The sequence below is a fragment of the Trematomus bernacchii genome, unplaced genomic scaffold (genome assembly GCF_902827165.1).
Source record: "Trematomus bernacchii unplaced genomic scaffold, fTreBer1.1, whole genome shotgun sequence".
NCBI classification, from domain to species: Eukaryota; Metazoa; Chordata; class Actinopteri; order Perciformes; family Nototheniidae; genus Trematomus; species Trematomus bernacchii.
Genome location: NW_022987698.1, coordinates 11,552,735 through 11,564,847, shown reverse-complemented (window position 1 = coordinate 11,564,847; position 12,113 = coordinate 11,552,735). Strand labels below are relative to the sequence as shown.

Sequence of the window (12,113 nt, the reverse complement as noted above, 5' to 3'; positions counted from 1 at the left end):
TATTACACTACTACCAGAACATACACAAATATGTATTGAACCCTGGCATGCATTTTGTTGTGTTTCTAAATGTCTTGTTATATAGCTGAATGTCACGAGAAGCCAACACAGTCTCACGGCATTTCGTGTTATAGTCACGAAATTAATCTATTGATTCGTGTTCACCAACACGATTTCGCCATTTTTTTCGTGTCACACAGAACGATTTTAAAAGCAATGTAAATAATAACAAATTAGAAGGAAAAACAGATTTAAAAAAATACAGATTTCAATATTCTGACACAGAACAATTTTAGAGGCAATGTATTTCTATTGGTAGTATGTTTCGTGCCTGCACCAAATAATAACAAATTAGAAGGAAAAAAAGATGACAAAAAATACAGATCTCAGTATTCTGAGGCTCTGAGCCCCATTTCTTTTCCTCGTGGACGGCAAAAAAACTCCCACATTATACAATTTAAAATAAAAGGGATAGGGTTAGGCTTAGGGTAAGATATTGAGTAAGAACATGTTTTTATGAACCACACAGCTTCTGGTATTCCAAGACCCGACCGGACAAAAAGACGTGTTGCAGGCACGAAACATACTACCAAAAGAAATACATTGCTTTTAAAATCGTTCTGTGTGACACGAAAAAAATGCGAAAATCGTGTTGGTGAACACGAATCAATAGATTAAATTAATTTCGTGACTATAACACGAAATGCCGTGAGACTGGGTTGGAGAAGCAGTATTAGTTGAGTTAAAAAGGTTACTTTTTCACCTGACTGTGACTTAAAAGTAAAACCAGTTGTTGAAGCCCTTCCTGAGATGAAGATTGTATATTTATTAAAACACAAAATGCTGTGAATGAGGGGTAGTCACTTTTCGAATTAAAGTGAGCACAAGTTGCAGAAATGATACGTTATTTTAGATAAAAATGACGAACATTTTTATTTCTGGTGGTGCAAACACTTATTTTTGTCAGCAATCAAGCAGAAAAATACATTTTTAAATTCAGTGGAAATTGAGGATGCTCTTTTCCCTCTGTGTCATTTTTGTTTGACTTAACACTATTCTTGAGCAAGAAAGAAAAAGAAAAATCCATCTGAAACTGTCATGTGTGAAATGCTCTATATGGAATAGGACGGCTTGGGAGTAAATGCCACAAATCACTGCATTACATGGATATTTGAAGCCAGGGTTGTAAGAAAACGGTCATGGAGGGAAAATAAAGAAGGCAGAGATATTGCAAAGTAAGGTATTATGATAAGGAAGGAACTAGCGAGAGAAAATAAGCATAAATAGAGAAAACAGGTCAGGGAAAAAGATAATAGGAATTTGTACCGAAGCATTAAGCGCAGATGCTCCTGATCCCCAATGACATCATATTTCATGGAAAAGACCAAGTGGCCCAGGGCAGCATCCATGGTGTAATAATTAAAGTGTTCCTGGGGGCAGATAAGCAGAATTAATTTAAATGCAAGGATGAATACTCCTTCAGCAACTGACAATTAAAAAAACAATGCTATAATAAATTAGAAATGGAGAGGGGTAGAGGAAGTAACAGTCTTTTAATTTGGAAAAGTAGTACCTTTCGGAAAAGGTTGTGAAACAAGGTACAACTGCTTAGGTTCACATTGCAAAAAAAAGGCAAATATATACGTTTGTTTTTTCTCAAATGTATGTACAAGTGCATGCACGTCTTTGCCTATGGAGAGAATACTGATAGCACAGCAGTATTGACAAATGTAAAAGGTGTTCAAGGGGAACGCAGAGTGGCAACTGCTTTTTTTCCTAATCTCTTTGCAAGGCCAAAACGTGCTCCATGTGCCATAACATCTCCTTTAAAATCAAAGACAGCCCACACACACACACACTTCAATTTCCACTTGACAAGATCCTAAAATCCTATAATCCTATTTTAGGAAATAAACCTAAACAAAAATTAGCTGAACTTTGGCAGTTGAATAACTGATTTATTTAAAAATGATCTCAGAGACAGTTTGTCTTGTTTTATGAATCTAAAATCAGCATAGTTCACGAATTTGACGTGAGCAAATTAAATCCAATTGTATGTTATAAGATGTTGTTTGAGATTTAATAAACAAGATTGAACATTTTTAAATCCATAACACCAGACTCTTTGTTTCCCCCCATCCTCACCTTGCCCATGAATTGCTTCCTGTAGATTTTGGCGGTGCTGTTAGTCTCCAGTTTGATTTGGGAGGTAGGGCCGGGGGGTTGATCAGCCTCTGGGGGTTCTTTAGGCTCATGATTGGTCCCCTCGATCCAGTAGCCTCCAAATTGGGGCAGCAGGATGAGTGGAAAAGGACTAGTGCGACCTAGAACCTGACAATGATGGACAACCAACACAGGTGTCATTTGTTTAGCTTAACAGTGCTGACATCTTTCAAATGTGTAGCGTGTTGTGTGAGTTATTTATGTGGAAAGCATATACCTCGTGAACGCTGGGATAAGGGATGTAGTCCTCTTCTGTCTGCAGGGAGTGAAAAGAAAATCAGTCAAGCTGACAAACAGACGCTCCTAGTCATACTTTCAGATTTGGGTCTTTTGGGAAAATAATGATCACGCTGTGACAGAATATCAACTAAAGCACAAGCATTTCTCTTACACCACAAACATGGCAGAATCCACATTACAAGGCTATCTTGCAAATGTCTTATTATTTTTCTCTCCAGTGAATACATTGCCATTTTTTTTACTATCAAGTAGTGTCGTAAGAAGCTTTAAACTAGACTCACTTCTCTCGTTGTTGTAATGTAACTATTGGAACTCTTTAAACACGTCATTTGGTAAACGTTGAAATACGTTATAACCTCTGGAGTTGCTAACATTTGACCGTAATTGACTTGAAAAAGGATACATTCTAACCTTTTATTCCTTACTGTACCGTCTGGTAGTGGTATTCAGTTATTTGGGCATTACTCTGTTATGTGTGTTGCCGAAAACATTTTGAGACATGTTTCAATTTACTTCTTGGGAAAACACACTTTGCTTCAATTTTAGAAAGTGATTGTGTCCATTGCCCAAGAAAGCTTTTCAACAACCTCAGCAGACCATGCCTGGACTTGTTCCATTACAAGTTATAGATTTATTTTGCCGGCCGGCTCTAATTGTCAACAAAGTAAACAGTCCTATGCAGGAAATATAACCTTTCTTATGAAATTGCCTTTCGTCAATTGTAGCTGCTATGGAGGTGATACAGGAGGAAAAGTCAGGCAGACAGACTGTTTACATAGTGTGAAATAACCCTGCTATGTGCAATATACTCTCTTTTGAAGTGTATTATTGTTATTCTGGCTGCGACAGTATTTCAGCAATTGCGCAGTAATTCTTGAAATTCACACCTTTATATATGTTCACCTACCTTTCTAAAATGCTGCTGCTAATTCTTTACCATGGGAATGTACTATTTTCTCTTTATTTTATTTACACATGCGCGGCTCTATATTCTACATGTTAAGTCTACTCTTTTTTATTTCTGCCTTTGATCTGAAAGGTCACTTTTGCTGTAATCCTTTCCTGAAGAACGAGTAAAAGAGTTCTGATTGTGATTAAAATAAATAATGACAACTTCTTGATATCACAAAAAGAAAAGTGAGGTGTTTTAGTGGTGTTAAATTGGATAAATAAATATACCCTCCTTACAACAAAACTGACCCAGACATTTGCCATATTACACTAAAGTATATCCCAAAAGTATGTGTCTTTCCACGTTGTTTGAATACATTTGGTTTTTAATGATAAGCCCTTCTTCCAACTTTGTGGCAACAGCTTTGAGTCAGTCCTTTTCTGATTCCACGTGACATTACCCCTCTGCACAAAGCCAGGTGCATAAATAAATAGTTATCTGCACACAATCCTGACATCAACCTCATCCAACACCTTTGGGATAAAGTAAAGCTGACTGAGAGCCGAGCCTTATCTCCCGCTTTCAGAGCCCAACCTCACTAATGCTCTTTGTGGCTGAAGGAAACAAATCCCTTAAAGTTAGACTCAAACATTTTGTGGAGAGCCTTTTCAGAAGAGTGGAAGCCTATTAATGCCCATGGTTTTGGATTGAGATTTTCAACAACCACACATGGGCATGCTATTGTATGTCTGTAAACTTCGGTCATATAGTGTGCATCATGTATAGCTAATTTGTTGAGTGGCATTTTGCAAAAATTGTTGATGCCAACCGAACTGTAGAATTTTCTTCATAAGAGCCTTTAAATAGGCCCTTTTATGCTTATTGGGGTTTTCTCTTTCGTGAAGTGTGTTGTTTTTTTGTTTTTTTGCATGTAAATGGTCTGCAAAGGCTAAAATCCCAAAGCTCCCCCAAGAGGGAGTTTCTCTCCCACACACTCCCCTGTGCATGAAACACCACAATTGTAGTTCTCTGTTTAGTTACGCAACATGACTACTAGTAACATCACTGCATAACAATTGTACTTCTACTGGCTAGCACTCAAACACATTGTACGTGATAGGCTTAGGGGCGGGACATCTGTGAGCGGTTTGACCAATCACAACAAAGCGGGCCAGCTAACCAATTACAGCAGACTGTGCTCTGGTTTCAGGTGAGGGTGAGGGTTGAGAAAAATAAAGCAGTTTTTGAACATTAAAGCATGTAAACATGACACATTAGAAGCACAAAATCCAAATTTGATCCAGTATATAAGCATAATAGACTCCAAAACTACATTAAACATATCACAAAGCAGCCAAACTTTCACCAAGATACTTTATTGTTGTCAGTTCCGAGCAATAAATGTTTATATTTTCTTATTTTAGATGATTCTTATCGATTGTTTGCCCTTTCTGACTTGACCTCGGGTATCATGCTAAGAGTACCTCCCAGTATTCACTGCCAACTGCATTCTCCTGCCTGCTTATTAGGACAGTTTAGGACTTTACAGTCCTAGTCCCGTTGAGTTCCTAACTCAGACGGTGAGCATCCTAAAGCCTGTCTGACAGCTGATAAGGAAAGGTTTATAACTCTACCATTACGGATGCTTTACCAAACTGAGGCCTATGAGGAGTTATGAGGATTTGTGACTCACTTTGAGGGGGGGAGGCAGGGGGCATCTTTGCTCATCCATTCTGCAACCCTGTAGAGAGAAAAATGATAGGATATTGAGGGAAACTGTGATATACCCGCAAGAAAATCCACATATAGTTAAACAAAGAGATGTTTACACAGAACATGTTTGATTGGTTCTTGCAGGAGCCGAGAGAGAGATAAGTCTTTGTGACAATAATTCATGTTTACTCAACACAAGCTTGATCACCAGATGGGCCACAGAAAGAGGAAGTAAATAGAAGTTATATCTTGGGGATTACAGCGAGTGAAAAAGATAAGCAGAGGTCCATGAGAACAGGGGATGTGTTTCCATCAAAACGTACTGCAGATATCATTAACTGCAATTCCACTTAACAGCCAAAAAAATGCCAAAACAGCGCTTTTTATCTACTCTATCTGTGCTTTTTCTGTTGATTCACAACTACTGACAGTTCCCAAAGCACAGAGAGAGACGAGGAACAAAGCATTCCTGATCAGTGGCCTCTTTGTGTGGAATACCCTGGAGCAAGATTTGAGTCGTATCACATTTAATGTACCCTTTTTAGTACCAAGGAAGATGAATCAAATGGAATTTTGAAATGCTTTCATTAAATCTATTCTTTGAAGAGTCTTCCACTGCTCTCTTTTCCTCCCTTATTCCCTTTACATGTTGGAGGAAGTGCCTTACTAATAATGAAATATGCCACTGTTGTCTGCAGCTCAGTAGTGCTGCTCATGCGCTTAAGAAACAAAGTCAACTAAATAAACATCCCACCCAACAATCACAGAGTAGCTCAGAAACACTTGAGGCATTATAATTAAAATTAATGCATTAGTAACACATATTCACGCCTAGACATAACGCCTTCTATGCCTGTGATTCCTCTTCCAGCAGAAGCGCTTCAGAAAGATGCGCCATGTAAAAAAAATTATGTTTTACATATTCTTATCCCTAATCATGCTTTGTGTCTTTCAACATTTTTCTTTTCCACCTTTAACTTAGAATACAATTCGGATTTAAAGGGGCCCTATAATGCTTGTTGGGGTTTTCCCTTTCCTGTAGTGGGTTATATAGATTTGTGTGCATGTAAATGGTCTGTAAAGGCTAAAATCCTAAAGTTCCAAAAGGAATTTCTCTCCCACACACTCCCAATTAGCATATTAGGTCCCCTTTAAAAAGTGTTTCCGGATCATGTTGATTTGACCCTGAAACAGTATTGCTTAAGTCTCGAGTTCATTTCCATTAAGTGATAGACAACTAAGAAGATATGTTATTGTATAAACAACTCTGGTTTGTAAATCTACAGACCAAGTAATTCCAAATGAAAAGGAATACAAATGTGTTGAAGCCTTAAACATTAATGATACCATATCAAAGCACATTCAGATTGTTGAGTCTGGTTTGTGTAACTCTCAATGGATTGAAAAATCACGGGGTACAAAACAAACTACATTCCTTGAAATCTCTAACAACATTTCATACATCTAGTGACGCAGACAAAACCACAAAACTGTGAAGAGATAACACAAAGGCTCTGTTCAGCAGTTAATAAGCATCATGTTTCTAAAGACCGCCTAGGGCTTTCATCGCTACAAATAAAAAAAAAAAATACATTAATGTCAAAGGGAAGAATTCAGGACACACACATTTAAGTGTTGCAGAAGCAGGGTTGTGGACTGGAATGCAAAAATTGCAGGGAAAGCATGAAATGGAGTCTCGAAATAGAAGTTCATGGGAAATGTATTTTTCAAAGCGAGAGAAATTCTGCCCTTTGATTAGAGTTTGGAAGAACTGCCAATTTAGGCAGCAAGTACAGAAGGCGGAGCCAAGGTTCCTTACAATACCTGCATCCTCTCGATCATGGCAAACAGGTCCGAGGTCTGGGGAAGAGAGTTGACACAGATCCAAAAAGGGACATGGGTATGAAAGTTGTGTTGATAAGCTTTTCTTTGAAGTATTTGCTCACTGCAAAAGCTGGCAAGACACAAGACATCCTGTTGGAATGTTTGACGCCCCCTAATTCCCAATTTCACATTGAGAGACAGTCCTTAAAGCCCCTGTCACACTGTCCTGAAATTGACACCAGATGGACACACAAATATGGAATTGTGAATTTCGCACGAAGATGGCCCCGAACTTGGTCAACAGCCAAGCAACAGCCGAAGCAAGTGCGATGCCTACAGAAGGCCACACGATGGCACCCGAACCACACACGAAAATATGGTCGTAGACTTTACTGATGATTTAGAATGTATCCAGACTCAACGTAAGAGCTTGTGCCTCTTCGGGGGGTGCTAACATTTAAACATACACTTTATTCTTTACTTTCTCCTCTTTATATGTAGATTAGAAGATATTACTTATCTCCGTCATGTTGTTTCCATAGCAACAACAACTTCCTGTCAACAGCGTAAACTCGCCTTCAAAATAAAAGCATCTAAATAAAACAGGAAGTTAACCTAAATTACATTTAAGACATACAACTGCAACGAAAGTAACAAAAACAATGTAATATCCTTTTCAGTTTCACAGAACACAAATTGGGTTATTTACATAATGATTTTGCCACCGCTCACGAAGTTGCTGCCGGAGCCTGAGAAACTCCACCGGCGGTCATACGATGGCTTAAGATGCCCTCACGAATGGCCCGATGTTGTTACGATCAGAGCCGAATTTGAACATTTCCTTTATCGTGTGTCCATCTGGTGTCAATTTTGGGACAGTGTGACAGGGGCTTAACGCATCCCCCACCCCACTTAACACCAATCTAACTGAGGATCCATTTAACTCCACGAGAATTGTTTCTCCGTGCTTGAAGACAAACTCACTGTAAACAAGTAACTCTTAGGGGAAAATGAGCTTCAAAGCTCCACGGTGCCTCTCCGTTGCCACAGCCAACAGCTCATCTGACTTCATGCAGCCACCAAATTAGCTTGAAGGCGCTACGATCTTTCAGTCACAATAATAAGTAAACAAGACTTATTTGACCTACCAGCAGATTCGGAGTGTACAAGGCAAGACATCAAAGTAAATTGACATCTGGGTTATATGTCAACCTTGTATAATGTCAATGTTTTGTGTCCAGGTGGTGCACTGCTGCTTATTTGACAAAGAGGATTTGATCTTCTACATTTTAAATTGCACTGCCACAGAACATAATTTAGTGTTTGCTCCTTTGCAGAGGTAAGAAAATAACTGTGTGTCTTTTTGGCAGAGGATACATTATGGATTTTTAGGCAGCTCCAACCTGAGATGAAGAGGATTGCAGCAGCCCTGGCAGCAGTGCATGTGGTGGTGTGAGCCCTCTGTTCACCATGTAACAAAAGTGCCCAGCTGATGTTTCCACATGACAGCTTACATGTATTCAGGGCACAGTATGCATACACACAAAACCACGGGAAAGCGTGTACTTTATGTCCGTATAAACATTTCAACACGTGCATGCACTTAGGCGTTCCTACACCTACAGTATAACCATCCATAAAAGAACACACCTGACTGTGACCTAGTATTGCTAAAGGTGTGGCTGTGAGTCTATTGTTGCATGGTAAAATAAACTGCAACATGATATCAGGGTAAATACTGATCTCCTGACTGCCAAATAAACTGAAAGAGACATATCATGTTTTATGATGACCAAATTAGGAGTGAACCACAGAGTAACAGAGAGAATGGGAAGCAATGCTTTCCGGGATTATGAAGGCAGATTGTTAACCACAGACTCAGGGACAGTTTTATTCTACAGGCCAAAACACTGTTAAAGAGCTCTGTGGAGTGCCTTCACCTTCATATGTTTAAAGCATTCATCTGTTTACAGCTCATATATTTATTTACTTGTGTAGGATTTCATTTGACATTCTGTGTTTATAAATCTTATTCTATTTTACATGTATATATAGCTTAGTTGTTTCTGCATCTACTTGACCATTGGTCAAATTATTTTCTATTTCTGTTCTTGCACTATTTTGATTGTTTATGTCTTATGTTCATTTATGCTACATTATTGGAGGAGCCTGGGACTCAATATTTTCATTGCCAAAAGTACACTGTAGCTATTCTGCATATGACAATAATCTCAAAATATGTAGATGTATGTCCTAATAAGAATAGCATCATTATTACAGATTTGTTTTACTGTATTTTCCATTCGTCATCGGGCAAACCAAAGGTATTTGCTGTATGCAGCTTCTCCCATACAAACACTGCATATTCTGTCTTTATGGAGTATATCTAGGCAGAACCTAGATCAATGGAGCGTGTGTCTGACTCTGCAATGTACAAAAATCCAATATCCACTGTCCTGCAGCCACAAACACATATTCCATTGCCTCTAAGCTACCTTAAGAATTAAACAAGCAACAATAACTGGAGCGAGAAGAATCTCTCACTTCCAGCGAGTGAAAATACTCACATCACTGAGGCATCGTCTCTTGAGAAAAGGCTTACTGTGGGGACTGTTGGGCAGTCCATCCAATAAGACATTCTTTGCTATCCTGAGATCAGTCATCATTCCAATAGTTGGATACAGGCAAGCTGACAAGAGTGAGGGTGTTGCTGTCACGTCAGTCACAAGAAGAAAGGTAAGATTGACAATGACGCTTCTCACTCACTGTCGCTCAGGCAATAAACTAGGAGTCGACTTGATCACTGTCAATATGAATCATAGCTCAGCATGTGAGTTAGGAGCATACAGCGTGCAGTAGTGTGAGAATTTCATTTCCTTTCCTTCCCTTTTTGCACAGCCCAGCCCACCCCACCCTCCCATGGACACAGACAGCTGTTCAGTAGGAAGTAGGAGGAAGGGAGGGACACTGTGTCTCCACTCCCTTTGTCACAAAACACAGCTTCTCTTTTTTTGTAATCACAATACGAGAATTTTCTCTTCCTCTTTTCTTTTACCTCATATTTCTCAAGCCTGGGTCCCAGAAAACACATGCTCCATATAACCTTGAGAACAGATCTGTGTAGGCATTTATTTTAAAGCAATGAAGGGCAAACCTAGATGTTTCCATACATTTACAATACAGCACATGTTTAGAAGTAGGTTAATTATGCCTTAAGTGCTCTCATAGAGTGAAAGGTTATGATTATTGGCTACTATTTTGTACAACTTGTACAACTGAGTAGGTTTTTTTTCGTTTTTTTTACAATCAATGCTTAATTGCATGAGGTGTCCACCATAAATGAATACGAGAAGTTAAAGGGGCCCTGTTATGTTTGTTGGGGGTTCGCCTTCCCTGTAATGTGTGTTATATAGGTTTTTGTGCAGGTAAATTGTTGGCAAAGTCTACAATTCCCCCTAGAGGGAGTTTCTCTCCCACACACCCTGCCTGAAATGCCTCCATTGGACTCCTTTGTTTACTTCAAATATGTGATATCACTATGTAACAGTTGCGCTTCTATTGGCTAGTAAAAATACTAATATGACCATGAACATGAGCAGAATAGGACCTTGTTAAATGAGTGGTGCACTCAGGGGAATATCTTGGGCACTTTCACTGCATCATGTCCTTGATAAGAAAGCAACAAATGTGTTATCAGTCGCTCCAAGGAATATATGTGAGACAGGCAACCAGCCCAGATCCCTGCATGTGTAGATGTCACAGCCTGAAGGGAAAACTTAGCCCTCCTCAGCACTTCCACAATCATCTGTGCACAGTTAAGCACAAACATGACAGGATAGTAGATAGTGGCATACAGATGAGGAAAAGAGAGATAAAAAGATGTGGGGATTTCTGTGGGTCGAAAGAGGGCTGTTGTCCTCCTGTGAAATCTCTTTTCTGAGCAGCTTTCTCCATCAGGCGCAGTCCAACATTAAATATCAACAAACACTGACCTACTTAACTGTAGAAAAATAAATAAATAAATAAAATGACTGCTGAAAGCTTACAAGAAACGACAGATTCTCCCTATATATGTGAAGCGTTGCAGTAGAAGATATACACTGTCAGCTGTCTGCATTGATTTCCCTCTAGGGAAGTCGATAGGCAGTACACACAAGAAGGTTTAAATTAAAGTGCACAAAATCCAGATTTTGAAATGGACAAAGGTAACTTTTAGTTTTGTGTTACTGCATCATAATGGCCCCATCTTTAAAACAAGGTCTCGTCCTGAGGTTGCACTTCATTATGGTGATCAGTTTCTTCAGGTCTAGACAGGCTTGAGCTGAATGCCAACCTAGAAGCTGAATACTAATTACCAACTTGCCTGATAATCATGCATAATAGTTACATAATTGCAAATAAGAGGGAGATATTAATTACTATTCAGATTCACACAGTGAGCCCTGACATTGTTTCAGTCACAAAGCATACTGATTGCGAAGCTGCGTTTGTGAGTGCGACATTTCTGCTCAAGCTGTTAGGAAAGTCAACCCACTGTTGCACAGTCCTGCCTGGTTCTGGTGACTACAGTATGGTGTGTGATCTGATGGAACAATATGTACAGAAGTCCGATATCAGCACTGAACAAGTGCAAGAAATCACAGATTTGACTTGTAAATGTATTCTCCGGACTTCCCTTCAATCTTTAAGCCACTCACTTTGATCTCCTGACTTCAGAGACAATATGCCTGCCGTAGTTTCACCATCACTGTTAAAATGCATGAGGGGTTAAGAGATGCACATTATTCTCTGAGTAGATTACCATCAATTTAGCTGTGTGTCTAAGAAAGATTGTATTGGGAATGAGGGAGTAAGTGATTGACTGATCACCTGATTCATTGATAGCCATAACGGAACATGTCAAAATACAGTATGTGAGTGAAATATATGAGGAACATCAAATCCATGAAGCATACAGATCATAACTCCATCTACAAGCTGGGAAGTAAAGCTTCAATACTTCATTAACTCCAGAGGCTCATTTGAATTTCCACTGTCAATTTGCCAATCATTTTCATCCAAAGCATATCCCTACTCCCCATTCCTCCATGCTTTTTGGGTTAGCTGCATCCTCAAAGGCAATACAGAGACATTGAAAAATAAACTTCAAAGAGAGTCAATCAATGGGCACAGGAGCTTTGGCCAGAGAAAATCCATCAGGGTCCATTCATCAGGTCTGACT

General features: G+C 39.2%; 1 protein-coding gene across 11 annotated transcripts in view; it reads right to left on the bottom strand.

Annotated features, from left to right (window-relative positions):
- Positions 1-12,113, bottom strand: part of si:dkey-166d12.2 (rap1 GTPase-activating protein 1) — a 128,607-nt gene that overhangs the window by 18,603 nt on the left and 97,891 nt on the right. For 6 of the 11 annotated variants that reach the window (XM_034139483.1, XM_034139478.1, XM_034139479.1 and 3 more), the window contains 5 exons: positions 6,893-6,928; positions 5,049-5,096; positions 2,441-2,479; positions 2,146-2,331; positions 1,327-1,430 (listed from right to left, as the gene is read on the bottom strand). In XM_034139483.1, coding sequence (XP_033995374.1) covers positions 1,327-1,430; positions 2,146-2,331; positions 2,441-2,479; positions 5,049-5,096; positions 6,893-6,928 — 413 coding nt within the window. Of the gene's footprint in view, positions 1-1,326; positions 1,431-2,145; positions 2,332-2,440; positions 2,480-5,048; positions 5,097-6,887; positions 6,929-9,459; positions 9,755-12,113 lie in introns of those variants that run through there. The other 5 variants (XM_034139481.1, XM_034139487.1, XM_034139484.1 and 2 more) reach the window with 4 other exon arrangements.